We start from the raw sequence: 20,613 nt of genomic DNA, 5'->3' as shown, positions 1-20,613 counted from the left end.
CAAGTATAAAAAAAGAACAATTTTGAAACTAGTGAATGCAGTGTGCCAGTATGCTGAAAAATAATGTATGTTTTTTGTATTTTTAGTCAAGATTAATGGAAGTTACGATGACCAGATGTTAATGGGTTTAATGTTAGTAGTAGTACCAAAAGGAGCCAAAGACGAGAAATTAACGTTAGGCGCGCCCAAGGTAAGATTGTATTCCTATGAAGGGTTATAGCATCTATTGTACCAATTAAAAATTGAAATAATTTCAAGATTAAATTTTTATCAAGAAAGCTCCAATTCGAGCTTTAATTGAAAATGGGTTCTCAAATTACAAAACATATTGAAACTCCTTCATTGGAGTGTTTTGTGAAGTGCCGTTCTCTCATTTTGTGTTGTCATTGACCAGTGATGTCTTCTCTCTTTTCTCTATTTGAAACCATGAAATGTGTACGATTGGGCAACAGAATTACGCCATATGCCATCTCTATAATTGCATGGAAATGCAATGGTATCTTAAAACGCACTGTAAAAATTCAAAGATTGTTAGTTTTGTCCATTTAAGCTATTTCAACTAATGTCAAAAGAAAGTATCCCTTTAATGACGTACTAATGTCAAAAGAAAGTATCCCTTTAATGACGTGAAAGTTGATTTACATATTTATATTTACTGTAAACTCGGAGATTTATAGGCGTTTTGTATTTTTAAAATATAAATCTCCTTGTTGCTTCTTTGTAAAATAAAGTGACTGAATATTTTTGTGACCAAAGGAATGTAACCTTTCTTTCAAGAACTTCGTGCTTTATGATTTTTAATAGTCTAAATCCCCATGTTATTTCATTTCAAAGTTGCTGTGTTAGCCAAGCTTTTGCGACCAAAGGAATTTCACTTTCCTTGGTGACAACTTCTACAAAAACAGGATTATTCAATAAAAACAACCAGAGTGTTGTTTTTAACAACATTGTTATGTCTTGATAAACAAATTAGTATCATTTTATAACAATAAATGTCTATTTATAAGATATGATTGTCAATATTAGTGTACCATACATAATTTACTACCTCACAAAATCCTAGTACGGTACAAGCTGCCCGGAAGCTGTTATTTTGTCTTGAAAATCAATTGTGGTGTAAGAGCAATTATTAATTTTTGACAGTCCTTGTAACACTGTGACATCTTAACATCTAATTGATTAATTCGACTGTAAAATGATTAATATATGACAATTATTACACTATAAAAATCAAATAAAAACTAATAATCAGTCTTAAGGTGGTACCTAACACTACAGGGAGATAACTCTGTAAAATCAGCTAAACGTTTTAATTACGTTGTGTTGTTAAGGGAATATTAAGCTTCTCAATGATCAAAATAAGTGTTTGTCAAACTGCTATATAACCAGTGTAATTTGTCTGATAAAACGGTTGGTTCAAATTTTTTGAAATTTTTATATTTTTGTAAAAGGGTCAAAGTAAATAATTTGTCAAAGTTTTATGAAAATTAAACGAGCCAAATTTATTTTAGTGAAAGTGTTGGGTACCACCTTGAAGTTAAAAAATAAAGAAGAGAGACATAATTGTAATAGACTATTGTAGACATAACGGTGTCTCTCTGAATCATTATTATAGTTAGTAAGATTAGAAGATGTGTTTTGATTGTCAATGAGACAAATTTCCAACAAAGACGAAATGCACGACAAAATTAAAGCAAATGGCATTCAGCAATATAAGAACAACGACCTTGGAACATCGTGTCAACTGGAAGATGTATACTCCAAATGCATCCAATTACGGAATGATCGCTTTTCATCTTTTTTGTTGCATTGTCGTTGGTTTCTGGATTCAATATACTGAGAATGAGTATAAACTTTAAACTTCCTTAAAAAATTGGCCGTTTCAGAATCTAAAGGACTATGGGTAATTTCATTGTCCGTACCCCAAAATGAAAATAACGTTATGTCATTAGTTGAATTTCCATTATTTAGGACGTTTATAACCAATCACGACGTTTTGGTGTACACTTTTGAAAATATTACCCAGAATGCATTAGATTCTGAAAAGGCGAATTGTGGTGGAAGCTTTTAGACAATAACTGCGCATTGATGAAAGATACTTCACAAATTGAACAATAGAAAAAGGGTTAGTTCTGTAACAAGTACAACTAATTAAAAATAAACAATTCTACTCGATATACACATGTAAAAGATCACTATAAAGGACTTGATTAAAAAAATAGAATTTCAATGTGGATATATCAAGAACGTTTAAAAAAAGAGGTCCTAAGCAGAATAACAAACGTCATCTAAAGCCACTTTGGCTGAGGGAGATGAATCCTTACTTTCTTTGTAATTTCTAGATTTATCAACTTTTAAAATGTAAGATATGGAAATATGCTTCATTAAGAGATCCTGTAAGTGCTACTTTGTAAACTCGTAATGTAACTATGAAAGACATTTGAAATGGATGTCCCCGCCCGTGCATTAACAAAACCTTTAATAAAGACAAAGTCTCTACTAACAGGTCATAAATTGTTATGAAATCAGAATATAATAGCATAAGAACTCTTTTAAAAGAGCAGATTGAAGGATTTCAAGCTGACTAAACAATTGTGGTTGTCGCTTTAATAAGCTAATTTCTCTCTTATGACCTCTCTTTGAGAGAAGTGTCTATGTTATAAGCGTTTCCAAGGTGACATTATTATTAATGTGTTCTTCGTTACTGTACCAAAGCAAAGCGTTCAATGGTAAGACACTCAAGAAAATGACTGCCCTCGCTATGCTGTAATATAATAATCTTATAAAAGAGGCACTTTATTCGAATTGAAATACTTACAGAGGGTTGATAAGTTCAGGATAAGCTATTATATTATTTTGGTGTAAATAAATCATTTTACTCATTATCTCCAAGCAAGAAAATTATTGAAATATATTCAATGTGGCCAATAAAGAATAGTCTTTAAAATGCATCTATCTCTTCGAACTATTTTGGAGTTCTTGTTCTAAATGGTGTTACTGAGAAAACACAATCATATCTACAAATCAAAAATGTTGTAACAAAAAAAAACAAAAAAAAAAACAAAAAAACAAAAATACTGATGTTTACAATTATAGGTCATTTGTCTTGTGTAATCTTATAAACAGTCTATTTGCTTTCTCTAAACAAGTCTCCATAAAGGATACAACTGATACACTTTAAGTGTGCTTCATGTCTTGAATCACACCTACAAATTTACAATGAGGGTCGGTTTCGAACTAAATTCAACGACACAATAGATGATTTTATTTTTCCTATTGTGAACTGTCCAATTCTGCATAGCAACATTCCTACGCTTACATATTAAGCATATTCATCTTTCTTGTTATTGTCACAATTGACATCCTTCGTTTCTTGATTGTTACATTACCGAATTCGGCTTATCGCCTATTTTTATGCCCCACCTACGATAGTAGAGGGCATTATGTTTTCTGGTCTGTGGCTCTGTTCGTTCGTTCGTTTGTCCGTCCGTTCGTCTGTGCGTCCGTTCAGGTTAAAGTTTTTGGTCAAGGTAGTTTTTGATTTTTTGATGAAGCTGAAGTCCAATCAACTTGAAACTTAGTACACTTGTTGATTATGACATGATCTTTCTAATTTCAAAGCCAAATTAGACTTTTGACCCCAATTTCACGGTTCACTGAACATAGAAAATGAAAGTGGGAGTTTCAGGTTAAAGTTTTTGGTCAAGGTAGTTTTTGATGAAGCTGAAGTCCAATCAACTTGAAACTTAGTTTATACTAGAACACACCCGTGATATCGCGGGTCCGTGACTGAATTAAAGTATATAACTATGCGTAAGCCTTTTTTTGGTATTGGTATTGTCATCTGATAAAGTAATGCCGATTATAAGATACACAGTTTTCTCTGCTTTCAAATCTTTCTGTTTGAACCCGTCGACCTGGAACTTATCAATTATTGGTAATATTAATTATTTGGAAAACAAAAGGTCCTGGAATGGAGTATTTAATCAACAGCATTGTCCTATATAAGTTATAAATAAAGTTGAATTCTGTGATTCGCTGTTTAACGTCATGCCCGCTAACAAATACAATGATTGAATTTAGTAGTGTCAGCCCTGTGATTATGACCCGTGTATATAGCAAAATCCTAAATACACCGTACAATATGTTCCCTATAGTATAATTTTTCTAATTTTAATGCCAAATTAGATTATTACCCAATTTCACGGTCCATGGAACATGGAAAAGGATAGTGCGAGTGGGGCATCCGTGTACTTTGGACACATTCTTGTTTTTTCGATTTTCTGTTTCAAAATTGTAATTGTTAATTTGAAAAAAATATTACTTGATTAATTTATCAGGTTTATCGAGAACGAAAAGAACGCCTGTCAATTACGTACCAGAAATATTATATGGAAGGAAGTCATTGCATCTACACAAGTTTTATTCTAACAATGCAGATGAGACAGTACTAATAAACTTGGAAATAATTTCTAAATTTTATTCTTTGATATGCCCAGTTATCAAGAGTTGCATCTGTTTTTGAAACATATACCCTCTATTATTTATCATAATACTTGTTGTCAAGTGTTTTTTTTCTTTTATGATATTATATATTTTTTATGACGACTGAAATTTAGGCGGGAGAGACAACTATTTATTTATTTATAAACCACATCTATTGCATAATCTCAATGACCTTCAAACGTGCAGTATATATATATATATATATTGCCATATAGTTTTGCTATCATCAGAAGAACCATTTCAAACGTCTCAATGTTTGTGTGCGTATAAATTTCTACATCCACGTTGTCCTTTTTAATTTCAGATATCTTGGGAATCTCAAGTAAAAACTGACTCTGATTGTGACCATACCGTTATCACTCACCACTACCTCATGCGAAAGAAGGGACTAGAATTCAAATGGCAGGCACCAGAAAAAGGCTCCGGATGTGTAGAATTCAGGTATGTCTGTTGTTCTATAGTAGTGTATGAATCAAAGAAGGAAAAGTCGAATAAGTACGAAAATGTATGTGTTATTGTCTAAATTTGTTACTTGTTTGTTTTTTGTTATTTTTTCTGTTATCGTTTGATTAATTTTGGGGGTATTGAGTCTCTTAAATTAAGGAATTGTATATCTGAATAGACAATGCCTTGCTCAAATCCACTCATAATGACATTCGATTCGATTGTCTGCGTATCTCATAAAATGTTTCCAAGATAACTTGTCTTGTGCTTTGAAAAAGTTCATTGGCGGATCCAGGGGGGGGGGGGTGAGGTTGTTCCGGGGGTTAGAACCCCCCTTTTTTGGCCGCTCAATGCATTTGACTGATGGGGACATATAGCTGGAACCCCCCTTTGTTCTGGGTTAGGAACCCCCCCTTTTTGAAATGACTGGATCCGCCCCTGCAGTTATACAATTATTGTAAATATTTAGATATGTTTTACACGGAACATCTCTAGTAAGTTACCAACGTTAATGAAATGTATAGTGCAATGCAATATAGTTCGATTACCTAGATTGCACTTATAAATGTTTTTGTTATATAAAAAAGACAAATACATCGAATTGCGAAAAAGAAAATATAGTATAACTAGGCGTGTGTGGAAATATCAAGTATTGTAACAGAAGTAAATAATGTTTCGAATTTCAATGATAAATACAGTAAGAAAGAAAAGCTTCATAGAATCTGAGCTTTTTTGTAGTAATTTAGTATAAATAGAACTGTATAGTCATTGCATATTTCGTTATTTCTTTACTGTTTTGGTAAAAAAAACAAATACATTTCAACACGCGTACGGAATTACATCTTATACTTGATAAATTGGTATTAGTCAAATTTATACCCAAGTTTTGACTTCTTTTATATCAGTAGCACAAAAGAATTGAAAATTTATTTGAAAATTATGCATTGTGAACATACATTTCCATACATTAACGAGTATTCGATATGGCGATATACAGCAGACGATAGAATTAGCGCGGTATGATAAACAGTTTTAAAAGTACAACATTGTAATTTGTAATTTCCCAATGGAAACCATGACTTAAAAGTAGTCCGTTACATTAATCAAAGATGATATAGGTCATTTTCAATCTTAAAAAATATATTTAAAGTTTTCACAAAATCCATTAAAGTTTTGTGTTATTATTGATGTCTCGTTTCCGGTTTAACTGAAACACGATTTGAACATGATTAATAACAATCTAATATATTCCGTATGTCTGATTAGACCCTTTCGTTGTAAAATTAGTCATGCTCAAAAAGACTTCGATGGCAATCATATTCAACGTTTCCCCGTTATGTTCCACTAAAATGCGACACGTTGCCCATGAATCCAGTACAAGGACTATATTGAACTATTGCCTTATCACACAATGACAGGAAGAGTAATCATTCAATCGTTACTTATAAGACACTCTTTAAGAAGTTGATAAACAAGATGTACAGAAGATATACAGATGTATTTTACAACCATTTGCCGCATTGAGTCGTTGTGTCATTTACGGAAACCTCTTATCTCTTTTTATCAAAGATATTGTCAAGTTCTTTGAATATTTTTAAAGTTTCAAGAAAATTGAAATACAACAAAACAAAGATTTGAGCTGAAACATTTGGCATAACACATTTTTGTCATGTTCCTTATTATGACAGTTAGTCATCAGTCTTTTCAGTAACATTTGTCAGCGCATACTGTCACCAATTTGTTTTCCTTTCAGTTTTTTCCATGCGATTGAAATTGGAATTCTTAATGTATTTTTTTATCAAAAAAACAAGGTCCCATTTAACGTGCCGGTACGATGGCAAATAATCTCAGTTAAACTGTTAAACACAGCGAATGGTAGTTGTAAAATATCTTGTAAAAGAAACTTCATTTTCAATCTTATAGTAGGTCTAGTAGATCTTACAACTGAAGCCGTCAACACTTTGTTTTTTGCATCATTTGCAGCCGTGTTTTTCATTATTACCGATCCATATCACACACTGTTTAGTCTTTGATTATGTACACAAAAAACGTTTGTTTATTATGATAGAATAATTAGATGAGTTTCCTACAAGTTGGATATTGCCTTTGATGTTGGTTTTGAAAAAGTTAGGAAAAAAAACCCAAGAAAGCTTTATTTTTTCCGCTAATTAGCAAGAAACATCATAGTAGCTGTTGAAAGCGAGATTTTGGTTTACGTGTTCCTTACTTTGCATGCCAATGCCAAACAAATATTACATTTTACGTTTCTTTCTATGATGTTGTCAATTAGGTTGTCGTGCATCTTAAACTAAGTAGATGAATAAACAAAAAATCAACCGTTTATAGAGTTTAAAATGTAAAGGTTTAATTTGTTGTTTTGAAATTTTAAGCTTTCAGAGCGTTTTTTTTTGTTAAAAACCACTAACAATCTGTTAATTGACGCAACAAACTCGTCTCCTTTTTCTTCATTGTGCAACACCTTATGCCACTTTTCACCGAATGTGTACTTTCCATACGAAACAAGACAGATGATATCTATTGACATGTGGCTATCGGCCTGCTTACCCTTCCAGATCGCCGAATTCTTGTTCGTGTTGCGTCGTCTTTCTATGAAATGTTTTGTGGACTGCTGTTTGCCCTTTCGTCGTGTTTTCTTTTTTGGCCATGATAATGTCGTCTTTTGTTGCTGTTGACTAATGTTTATAGATACTCCTTTTTCATGTCTTATATCTATTTTCTTAAGGATCGTATTCTAAATTAATATTTGAAATCTCTAAATTTCATGACTTTCAAATGAAATGTAAAATTGAAATTGCAGTAGGTTTGCATTATTTTACAAGCGCAACATTTTTTTCTTTTGAATTCAATTTGCTTTGAATAGAAACCAACATATTTATTATATCCAATATTTTTATTTTAGTAAACGCTTCAAATGCAGCATTTATTGGCAAAAGACTAATGAAAAGAAAGTCCTCAAACACGTGGTATTAGAATAATAAATATGCAAATGAAGCCAAATATTTTTAAGATTTGTTTTATAAAGATTCATAAACTATATTATCACCCATGACTTACTTTTGCTACGATTAGGATATGTACCAGGCTGGAATATTTCAAATTTAACGCTACGATTGCGTACAATAATATTGCTTGGGAGGAAGTGACGTCTCTTGATGCTTTCGTCACGGTTATACGGAATCACAACACCAAACCGTTAGGATTTCTGTAATTAGACACAAAAATAGAGACGAGGAGTTGATTCCTGCTGTGAAAATCTGCATTTAAATAAGTGTCAACTCTGCATGTATATTGAAACGCCCTAGTCAATAAGCATACTAATTTAGTAAGCATGATATTGCAATTTTGTAATCATATTAATTCTGTGTCCCCCAGTACCATTTGATAACGGATTTATAAAGAACAAGTAGAAAAATAGTTCGGCTCAACTGAAATATAGAAGAATGCGGTGAATAGTAAACGTTTCTTGCAGAACATGATTCTAATGATTTTATTCTTATCCCTCATGGAAAGGAAAATTCTTGTAAATATTTAACAAAATCAAATGATTGAGCAAAGTCAGTTATCCGTTATGCCATTGGCTGTCTTTGTCGATATCTAAGTATTTATCCTTATTAAGGAATATGGTGCAGTTGATGACAGAAGTTTGTTGTGTTCTATTCCCCTTTTCTGTAGGTTATATGTTTTGGTATTGTTAAAGGTCATAAGGCTACCTATAGGTCATAGTGCTATTATCATTGTCGTTTGGTCTTTGTGCGGTGCTTGTTTCATTGTCTTCAATTTTTATAGTAGAGGGGCATTATGTTTTCTGGTATGTCCGTCCGTTCGTCCGTCCGTCCGTCTGTCCCGCTTCAGGTGAAAGGTTTTGTCAAGGTAATTTTTGATGAAGTTGAAGTCCGAACAACTTGAAACTTAGTACACATGTTCCCTATGATATGCTCTTTCTAATTTTAATGCCAAATAAGAGATTTTATTCCAATTTCAAGGTCAATTGAACATAGAAAATGATAGTGCGAGTAGGGCATCCCATGTGCTATGGACACATTTTGTTATTCCTATAACCAAACCATAAATGCTTCAACATTTTAAATACTGTTAAAATCGAGACATCTTAAAGCAGTTTACTAGTATACGCTATTCGGGTGGGACTTCCTACTTGGAGAGCATAACTGTAGCAACATCTGTTACGAGAATGACGACAGTTTGCAGAATAATAAGGATCCATCACCAAACAGATAAGCCCCGGTAATGGCCGTAGAATGATGTAATATTTGGACACGTTTATAAAACGGTTGCCATAGAGATATATGTAAATATATATCCTGATTCAATGAATGATGTTCATCTTAATGTTTTTATTCCTAAATAATATAAAAAAGTTTAAAAAAATGAAACTAATAATCAATCTGATTCCAGTTAAAAATGTCATCATTTATATAACATGAAAAGTAGATCTGCACCCGAAAGAACTCGTAATTCATTTATTTAAATTCAACGTGCCAAAACTTATGAAAAATATTAAACGAGAAGATAATTGTTATACAGACATGCAATCTTGTGATATTTTGATAAACTATATATGATTTATTAGTCTACATTGCGACAGCGCTGGAATTTTCATGAACTCTTCTTCGATTTAAAACAGTCTTATTTTAATATTGATAACTTAAAGAATATGACAGAATTCGTTCTAAGGTACGCCAAACTTTAAAAAAAAATCTGATAAAGTAGAATTCGCAAATATCAAACGTTTCAAAGATTGGCATTTAAAATCTAGTCGCCAGTAAATCTAGAGAAAGATTACATATGCGTTTACGTATTGTTAGGGCATGAACTATACTTAGACAAAACTTAAAAGTAGCAACACTCGCTAAGTACAGCGTGTTAAAAACGACAGGACATGGAGCCAAATATTTCACTAACACCTGTTTTTACAGGTAGATAAATACACCTTGTCGGTTACCTTGACAAGTTTATATATTATGGTTTAACCTGTAAAATGTTGCAATACATTATTAGAGGGACATTTCCCATTTGTTACCTCGTTCAAGTGAAAGAAATGTATGCGGTTGACTATGATCTTTAACTTAACGTTTGCGTATCACAAGGGTTCCCTTTGCCCACCAACTAAGGCATTGTGTAATCTTTTATGTTTGAAAATAACAAATCAGTTTTAGTTGACTATGCTGTGCTCACTCGTATCATATAGCGAGAAAAAAAAATATTGACATTGAATATATATAGTTAAAAGTGTCCTTCTGTAATGTTAACCGGAAGAATTATGAGAGTTTTATTACTAAACATATACGTACGCAATAGGAACCGGTCCCTTAAGATCTAACCTCTTCTTCAAAAGCTAAATGATATAATAGAGATAAATTGTCAATTCACTTGACATAAAAAAAACATCAAATTATAGGTGGCCGCAATATATTGCGGATTATCAATAAGGTGGCAACTGCGATACCAGATCTCTTTACAATAGTCTGTGTGTATACCGATGCTTATCTAGGCTGAAAGGTTAGTAACATTTTTGATTGGTGATGTTAACATTTATCATGTATGTCTTACTGATTTTTGGGGGACCAACTGAAGCCCAGCTCCGGGTGCGAGATTTTCAAGCATCTTTGATGCATACCCCATTTCCATTCTAAATTTTGTAATCGACCCGGTTGGAGGTGCAACTCACTGCGAGGCCTACTTCTTATTGCAATTTCAAGACGGCCCAGGTTTAGCAGAATTTGTATTCCACTTTTGATATTTATTTCTTGGTCGCTATGGTGGTCTTTTAATGTAAAATTTGACATTCATACTGACATTTATGCTATTTTAAAACCGCACCATCAAAGTACAAAGCTATATAATACTTATGTTTGGTAAATTAAGTTATTGGAATACCAATGATATAAAAAAAAGTATCAGAAAGCTATGACAGAAAATTTAAACTGTGTATATGTCAAGCGTAAGATTTTACATTAGTAATGGAATGAGGAATTATAATTTCATCAAACAAATTTATAAATTTAAAAGTTTGAGAAAAAGAATTTATCCATTTATCAGTGTTATATATGGCGTCTTAATGACGATCGATAACCATTTATACAGCATTAAATGTAATTAGAATGACATGAATTTATTATAGATAAATACATATCATTTAAACCCAGACATGCCTTTGAAAACGTAAATATTTCTGTTTGTTTTTTTTTTACTTTCCACAAATCCGGAAAAGCGTTGTCATTGCATCATACATGTATGACTTGCGTGCAAAACGAAGCATAAGAGGCAGAGGCGAATCATTATCAAAAATTCTGTGATTATCCACTTTCAAAGACAAAGTTAAATGTTTTAATCTATACAATAAGTTAAGGAACAAGCTGAAAAGAATCAAACGTTCTCGTATATAAAGACTCTCAAATGTAAACACTAAATCATAGGCGCAACTTATAAAAACTTACCCCCCCCCCCCACACACACACACACTAAAAAATAAAAACAAAATTATATAAAACACAAAAATAACGAAATTCCTCTCTGTAACAACTTTGAATATTTTTAAACATCCATGCAATTTTCTAAAACTACAGTTTGGATGAAGATAAAATATACGATCCACAAAAAAAAAAAAAAAAAAAAAAGCGTGCAAATGGTTGTACATAGCGTCTGGACTCAATTGTTTATTTCAAAAATTTTATTTCTTTCATTTGGCTTCGCTATAAATTGATTTTTTAAAATTCAGATCTAATGGGTTAATATTTGACTTGAGACACACAGAAGAGTATATTTTCAAAAACAAAAAATCTCGATACAAATACATTAAACACCAAGGAAAATTCTGATGTGGCCTTAAGATATCTTTCATATGTTATAAAGTCAATCAAATGATAATTTGATAACCTCTTTCGTTAAACTTTTAAAACTGAGAAGATAGTTTCATTCTGGCAATAGAAAATATAGATGTTTTTATTACCAAGAGTCAGAGAAAACCATTTGTTGTATAAACCAGTCACTATTAATAATGAATTTATGATATTGTTATAGCTTTGCATAATCGTTTTAGCATTTTTTTCTGGAAGCAATTTCAAAATGATTTAAAACATAGCTCTTAAAACTCCGTGCAAAATTGGCTTCAATACCACAAAGATAGCTTTCTTGACGTTAAACCGTTTGTCTTTTGAAGTTAAATGGTTGTTAAATAAATATCAAAGCATTAATTCGATGTAATAAAACAGATAGTTTGTTCGCTGCTTGCAATCATTGCATTTTTTCACTAGATAATTCACCGACTGTTTTAATTAACAAATGCAGTATGTAAGCCAACAGCCCAATTACTCAGTGTCGTGGTTGCTTCTGTATATATTCGGTACTTAATTAATTAGATAAGAAGAAAATCTGTCATCATTAAAATTCCGTTATGAATTTGTCTTTCAACGCAATAAAATATGCATTTATGTCATTTGTATATATATATAACTTAAGTGTAAATGTTAATTCTATATGATATCTCTCTAATACCTTTAACTCTCTTTAAGACGTTGCGAAGGACGTGAGGAGAGAATTGTGACTTTTGTTTCAGTGCAATTACATAATTTACACACATAAAAATTTGAATATGTTTGAAGTATTTTTAACTATTGCATGTCAAGCAAACAACCCTTTGACATCTTGCTTGAACTTTTTGCATCAAGTAAAAACCTTTCATATGTTGATGTACAATGAATCCATGTTTATGATCTGGTCTCTTTATTAACAGGGCTACAGTTGTTGAGGCTCCAGAGATCTGGTTTAAAGACGACGGAAATTTAACAAAAGTTATATGTGAAGATGGTAAGTGTTTACAGGTGTCAGACCACCAATTCACTCCCTCCAATTTAGAACGTAGAAATAGTCCTTCTCCGACACAAAATAGTGCTTTTGATGTCATTGTAGACTTAAACTAACCATCACATTTGCAGAAATGAAACTCTTGGTGAAAGAGAAATATAGTAAGACCATTTAGAGCCAAAATTTACTTGTGAAGGAGATTGCATTTAAAAAATTAAGATTTGATGCGCTCCATAGTATACTAATTCAAGATTTCTAGAAACCAGAGGTAAATTTAAGTAGTACTTGTGTTCCGATGGTTAGTCCTTTCTTATAAGAATTTAGTGGTAGGATGAAATTTGGCACGTAGAAAGGTGATACATGTACAATTAAGCAGACTATACCGGATTTCTATGAATTTAAACTAATGTAGGGAAAGCTGTAAAATAATCAAAATTTGGTTGAATAGATTGATTTTGAATTGGTGGTCTGACATCTACACAGGTACATGTGCTAATGAATTACGGAAATCAAATTTCTCTAATTGTTGTTTAGTTCCCAATGTTTTCAAACACTTGTTAAAATAAGCTAATTATATAAATCTGTTAGTGAAGATCTTCGTTTTTCACACCTGTTTCACCAATTAATTATGGATATCAAATATCTGACAGGGTAGCGTCTTTCTCAATTTGTGGAGGTGTAACTGACAATTGTAGTCATTTGTAACATGTGCGAAGTTGCCAGCTCGTTCGCAACTGGATATGGAGAAACTGTCATAATTAAAACCTTTCTTGTATAATACGCTGTCAGTTATGGCTGTTTAAACTTCCAATATCTCCCGTTTCATCAATAAAATAATGATCGTAAACATATGTTGAAGGTGATTAATTTGTAAACCCTCCCCAAACAAACAAAAAAAAAAAAAAACAACACCCCAACAAAATGGCGACATTCGGGCCATTTTGGAACAACCTTTATCAAAACGCTTTGGAAAGTAAAAGATGTTTTGTGTAAAATAAGTAATGGTATTATTGCAAATGAGACAATTTTCAAAAATAGACCAAATATCACTGAAATTTTCCCAAACAGTATAGACCTTTTCATGCCAACTTATAGTGAACCATTCTCAGTAAGGTATTCCGCAAGAAAAATGTAACATTTCATCGAAAAACTACCGTTATTTCGCGATAAAATATAACATATCTAACACGGAAGTACATGTACTATTTGGCAATGATTTGATCATCAAAACACATAAAAGTCAACAGGTTACAAATATCACAGATCAAACTGTTTAAGATCTGACTGTCATTTTTTCTTTTTTTTTTAATAACAAAATTATGAAACCTGCGAATACAAAATATGTCGGTCATGTCATACTTCCGTAATAGGTTACATGAAGGAAACACACTAAAGATAAAAACATTTTTAAAAGAAAAAAAAAATGAATTTCATTAACTTACATAATCAGCGTATGAATTTATTGTCACGTGTTACGCGTTTTAAATGTAACTATAGTTCTATTACAAGGACAAGGTAAAAGATCGGTTAGCTAAAACATTGACCCGTAAAAGGAATACGCTAGAGAAGGTTTCCTAGTTTTTAGATGATGATTCTCTAATATTGTATACTCGAGAAATAATCAAAATTTCAAACTCTTTGTCACTTTGTAAGGTGAAGCAAATCGATTCTCACCTGATAAAAAGTATAATCTTAGTAAAGACGTGATATCTCAGATTAAAAACAAATGCTTTTATCAATCTCTTTATTTATCTAAGGATCTTACAAAGAGTTGTTTTCATCCAGAAATATTTTCATTGAAAAAAGAAATTCTCATTAATCAAAATATCAAATTTTACCACGTTATTGTGTAAATGCCACCCAAATATTGAAGAAGATATACCGTTATTAAAAAGATCGGGATTAAAAACATAAATTTAGGTGTCTCAATTTAGAGACAAACTTGCCAATTTTGCCTGCAATATTTTACACTGCAAAATGATATCTATCTTAGATTACTCTAGACAGTTACGTGAAACCTAAAAATTTACCCATACATCTTTAGTCAACTTCGTTATTGGATACTAAAGTACATAGTGGATTGTTCAAACACTGTATATGTCGTTTTGTAATATCAGTCTAATTAATAAAGATGTCATTTCCTTTTCTTATGTTTATTCTTTTGTAACGTTGATTGTGCAACTTTTGGGAGTTAAATTTGCATGTAAATATATTAAAATCTAAGAATTGTAGTCTTTTTCTATTATCCCACGACTGTAAAATTTTCACAATGCGTTTACAGATACCATTGGAAATTCATTCAACTTTTCACAATGCGTTTATAAGTACCATTGGAAATTCATTAAACTTTTTACAATGCGTTTATAAATATCATTGGAAATTCATTGTCAGCTTAAAGATATACACACCAGTGTTTTCTTGACCAGTCCTCCTGACTTCTAACAGCGGATGTTGTGTATCGTTCAATGTGGAAAAAGGATGTTCGGTGATACAAAGCTCTCTTCCAGTCGGCGAGCGTTTGACTAAGCTGCGTTTTATATATTGAACACTTATTTATCACTGCCAAATTACCAATGTCGTTTTTTTTTTATTTCAGTTCCAGCAATGGCTCCATTAGGTGATGGTACTGGTGAGCATCGTTCTGAACCAAGAAGCACATGTTGTGCCTGCGGGAATGCCCGATACCATATGCATTTTAAAGGAATTTGGTCCAGACAAACTCACCCAAAACATTTCCCGCTTAAAGAAGGTATGTATTCGATCATTTTATATGATGATACATATGTATATAACACTTTCAAAGGTGTCCATCCAACAAGCGTGTCCGACTTCCTCAAAGGTGCCTTTTCACCCAAATGTGTCATCAAAATCACGCCCTTTTACCGGATATCGGTACAGTAGATGCAACAGGTATCATATCAAAATCTGCTGTACACAGTCATCTGCTATGGTAATACATGTAACCAGTCAATCCTGTTTTGTTATACTGATCTAAATGTTAATCCACTGGTTTATGTTTTAAATATTATATCATAATAAAGGACAAATACTAATCAGCAGCTTTATCTTTCATGTATAAAATTCAAAGAATACATTTGCCCAATAATTTGTGAATATATATAAAAAATACATTAAGAAAACTTGTGTCGAAATAGGCACCAGAAAAGCCCGCTCAAATTTATTTGATATCACTGAATCATATCAAATATTACATATTACTTCATTTCAAGGATGATATATGTTAGATGACTCTGTAAGTATAATCTCCCCTTATTTCAGTTTTTTTTATATACAAACGTAGATTTTGAAATGGGGGTACACTGTATTGAGACACCTGTAGTGTATCATAAAAGTGAGAGGTTTAGCGCTATAAAACCAGGTTTAATCCATTATTTTCTACCTTTGAAAATGTCTGTACCAAGTCATGAATATGACAGTTGTTGTCCATTCGTTTGATGTGTTTTATTATTTGATTTTGCCATTTGATTAGGGACTTTCGGTTTTAGATTTTCCTCGGAGTTCATTATTTTTGTGATTTTTCTTTTTAATCCCTATTGCATGTATTGAGAAATTTTCAAAATACAATACTTTCGAGCTGTCAGAATTTTAAAACTGTAACTGATTTATTAATGGACGAATTGCATGTGATGTACTGTTATTGGGTTAAAAAAAAAAAGAAATATGACCATTTAGAAATGTGATATGTATTTTTTTATATCAATGATCGGGTATTAGTTTCTGTCGCGTATACTTTTCAAATGAATTTTAAAGACGTTTTTATAAAGTTAAAAAATAAACAAAACACACAAGAATGAATTAATCTTAAATAAAGAAATAAGAATTCCATTTCCGTAAAATGCAATTGACATGAAACTGGATAAGTTAAAATTATGTAATGTTAAACGTCATCCTGTCTACAATTACAGGTAAAACAATTCATTGAGAATATTTATTGCAGATATTAGAATTCATTGTCATGAATACACCTTTAGAACATGTAATTTTGCGTACAAGGATGCGCAGAAGTCGTTGACATGTCTAAATATTCACTGACCTGATTACAATTAATAGTTTTGCACTACAAAAGTCACAAGGAAGGGACTAAACTAGAGAGGCTTATACTCTCATTAAATTACGATCGTCATAAAAAGTTAAAGACATTAAACTTAATTTTTACAAGCTTCATTAAAGAAAATCTTCTTCTTAAAGATAGACTATGTGTTTGATTGTTTGATATCAAACAAATCCACCTGCTCGTAAATAACAGTATTTTCTTTAAAAAAGGATTCACTGGTATATGAGGGTGTCGATAGGGGTTTACAAAATAGAGAACACTTTGCAAACAATATAACAATAATGAAAAATTGACCAAAAATTAAGATTAGTGAATAAGGAGGTGCCAGAATACAAAGGATAGAGAATAATAGGGACAAAGTTAAAAAATAGAGAAAAAATGTCCTAAAAACAAAAGAATACAGAAATGAAGGACCCCAAAATAGACCCTCATGTATCATGTACTGCAAATTGTTGATTAATTCATGATCTTATCTTTGATATATCTTGATATAAATCACATCAAACTACAGCCCTTTTATCGAAGATCAGAAATGTACGTCAAAGAACTGTCGGAAAGGTACAAAGTTAGAAATTATTCTTTCATTTTTCTGCTATTTGTTCAAAAGAATGTGATATTTATGAATAAGTTTTAACTTAACGGTCGATTTTAACACCCATTATCATTGCGAAGTTTTTCAACTGCATAATTATATTATCTACACGTAGTTTTAATGTTGCTTTTAAAAAATGTTGTTTTGTGCAAGACGGTGAACGAGTACGGTTGTAGGTAACTGATAATTATTCCCAAAATATTCGCATATGGTTATTTAGAAAAAAAGATTTTTACATATTTTTTTTCGCCAAAATATTATCATTTGATCAGCGCTTTTAGTCTTATAAAGAAATAACTACGACCTAACTGCTCTATTTCTCACATTACGTTATAAAAAGCAAAAAAAAAAAAAAAAAAAAAAACTACTTTCTGAAGCAGCATTGTAAATAAAAAAAGTATTAGTTTATGAAAAAAAGTTTGGCCTTCTAACGAAATTCAAAAGGAATATTCAGCGGAAGTCACCAGTGATTCTGACTTGAAAAGTGAATAAAAGGGGAATAACTCTTATTCTAACTTTTACTTTTTTTTTTAAATGAGTTATAATGTTTAATAGGAATATACAAATGTATTTATTTTGATAAATCAATCTCGTATCATTTATTGCATAATTTAAGTCAATTATATTACATCATAAAAACATTATAGTAAGTAGATGTGGTAAAAAGACGACGAAAATCTGTGAGAAATAACGATCTGCATAATTATCGTTATTTTTAAAATTTCATAACCATTTATTCTCATCCAAATGTGAAATTACCAAATTTTCACCATGTAAATTATATTGGTCTCATAAAACAATTTTATTCTTGCAATTTCTGTTTTTTGCACATTAATGCACATTTAAAGACTATTATATGTATAAATAACTCAATTTATTCACGTTATCTACATGTACATATTAAACCAATAAATTTTCTTAACAACAACTTTATAAAATCGATATTTGTACTAGTATACTCTCTTGTGAAAGATACACATTTACTTTTTAATTCAGTCAAAAAGACTGATATTTACCATATAATGCCACTGTAACCCTTCTGTTTTGTATTTCATCTGGATTTCACAGAATTTAAACAATGTTTTTGATCCCAAATTGTTGAAGGGTTTCCCATAGTAAATCATGAACTAGCCATTGCCATATGTAGGGGTGGTGGTATATATAATGTGTTGAGTTTTGCAGGCGCTTTTATTATGCCAATAAGTGTATGATTTCTCTAAGCTTGTCATATTCTACCATTGTCATAAGTGGGGATCGACATATCATTTGTTAGGTTTGCTCGCAGAATCTCTAAATTTAGCTTGAAATAAGCACACAACCGTGTAACTGTTTAACAATTTTCACGTCTTAAAACTGTGACACACAAAACAACAGGACAACAAAGTATAGCACTGACTCTCGTTTGCACGACACGCATTTGTTGAATAAACTTTCATCAAATACCGGAACGATCGAAAAAAATATATCTTAAGACGAAAAAAATAGTGTTTGTGAGAAAAAAACAACATCAAGAGTCTTTTTAATGAAGAACTAGAATTTTCGCGGGTCGACTTTACCCGAGGGTGTTGCAATCTTAGTTTTAGTGTATTCATTATATTTCCATAATTCATAATCAACAATTACGTGTGAAATGTACATCTGAATGTCGCTTTTTTCATTTCACAGCAATTTATTTTCACCCAATTGAGAAATTTCCAAATTTTATGCTTGTAAATTACTCTGATCTCATAAAACACGGTTTTTTGTGCAATTTTATTTTTTTGCACTTAAATGCATATTTAAAGCATATAACCAAATCTAATCACATCATCTACATGTGTATAAACCAATAAATTTCTAACCACAGCTTTATCAATTCGTTATTTGTAGTATATTATCTGGTATATAGATATTTTAATGTTTACCTACAAAATCAGGAAATATGACAGAAATGATCAAATATCTTTAAGTATCGTTTGAATTATCTTTCAAAGTCTTTTAACTTTGAAATCTTCTTTCACACAATTCGAACATTAAAAACTTTTGAAAGTATGACTCATATTTCAAGGGAAAACGACACGTGTTTCTGTTAAATATTCTTCTCCAATATGATTGAGGACAAACGTATAGAAAGTCGGAACACATGAAATATGTCAAAGCATCGAAAAACAAAAAGCAATAAACAAAACAGCCAAAATAGTGAAAAGCTAACTTTTCTTTAGGAAAATGCAAACTGAGTATTTGTAGTTAACTTTGAAATATAACTTAAATGTCCAGTTTTCTGCGTTTTCTATTTAAAGCAAAGTCAACTTTGACTGCGTCATTTCTGAACATCATTATCGAGTATGGCTGCATTACGAACAGCATCTTCGAGAATTCCTGAATGTTTTATTAACTAGAAACAGAGTCAGTCGTATAATCTGTCGAGCTAAAATGTATCTACATATGGCAGTGCAAATTTGATACTTTAATCCTAAAATATCTTATATACTGACAATTTTTTCGGCAAACAATCACACAAGGCAAGGAAAGCATTCATTCCAAATAGTGAACTGATTGTTTTTAAAACAGCAAGTTTCGAAGTATCATTGTTGTTTCACAACCAAATGGTTTGAAGCATTCTGAATACGATTTCCTTATATATTTTTTATTATAAAGTACAGTTTATGCATGCATAGCAGGAGGTTCCAACACTGTCGACACACCTGGCTCGCTCCTATTCAAGTTCTTACTATTTTCTCTGTTTTTATTTTTATTTTGCCCGGCTTTGATTTGCCTTCATGCCCGATCTATGAGATTGGAGAATCGGTACTCTATTTACACTACTGTTGCCTAAATTAATAACCGACTACAAATTAAAACATTTTTACGTTTTCAAAATGTAGTATGAAAAGAATCGAATGTGAATTCCTATAGTTGCACATTTATGCTTTCATAACTGTTGAAATAGATTCCTTCAAATACAGCCACAATTATATTTATGTTTACGTTAAAATGTCCCATAAATCAGCGAAGTCTCTCAGCTTACTTCAATTTCACCTTAGAGTCAAACTGTTTTGTAGGTATTATTCCAGTCATAAAAGTGTATATATAATATAGATATAATTACGTCAAAATATGATATATAAGTATAATGCAGTGACAGTCATAATTATCTCTGGGTAGATAATACGAT

General features: G+C 31.5%; 1 protein-coding gene across 7 annotated transcripts in view; it reads left to right on the top strand.

Annotated features, from left to right (window-relative positions):
• The window catches only part of LOC143049921 (spondin-1-like), an 80,844-nt gene that overhangs the window by 36,656 nt on the left and 23,575 nt on the right, over positions 1 to 20,613 (top strand). For all 7 annotated transcript variants that reach the window (XM_076223692.1, XM_076223696.1, XM_076223698.1 and 4 more), the window contains exons 2-5: positions 87 to 190; positions 4,811 to 4,947; positions 12,722 to 12,795; positions 15,389 to 15,541. In XM_076223692.1, the coding sequence (XP_076079807.1) occupies positions 87 to 190; positions 4,811 to 4,947; positions 12,722 to 12,795; positions 15,389 to 15,541 (468 nt within the window). The remainder of the gene's footprint in view (positions 1 to 86; positions 191 to 4,810; positions 4,948 to 12,721; positions 12,796 to 15,388; positions 15,542 to 20,613) is intronic.

The sequence above is a fragment of the Mytilus galloprovincialis genome, chromosome 10 (genome assembly GCF_965363235.1).
Source record: "Mytilus galloprovincialis chromosome 10, xbMytGall1.hap1.1, whole genome shotgun sequence".
NCBI lineage: Eukaryota > Metazoa > Mollusca > Bivalvia > Mytilida > Mytilidae > Mytilus > Mytilus galloprovincialis.
Note: the sequence above shows the minus strand (reverse complement) of the source record. Positions and strands in the feature narration are given on the sequence as shown.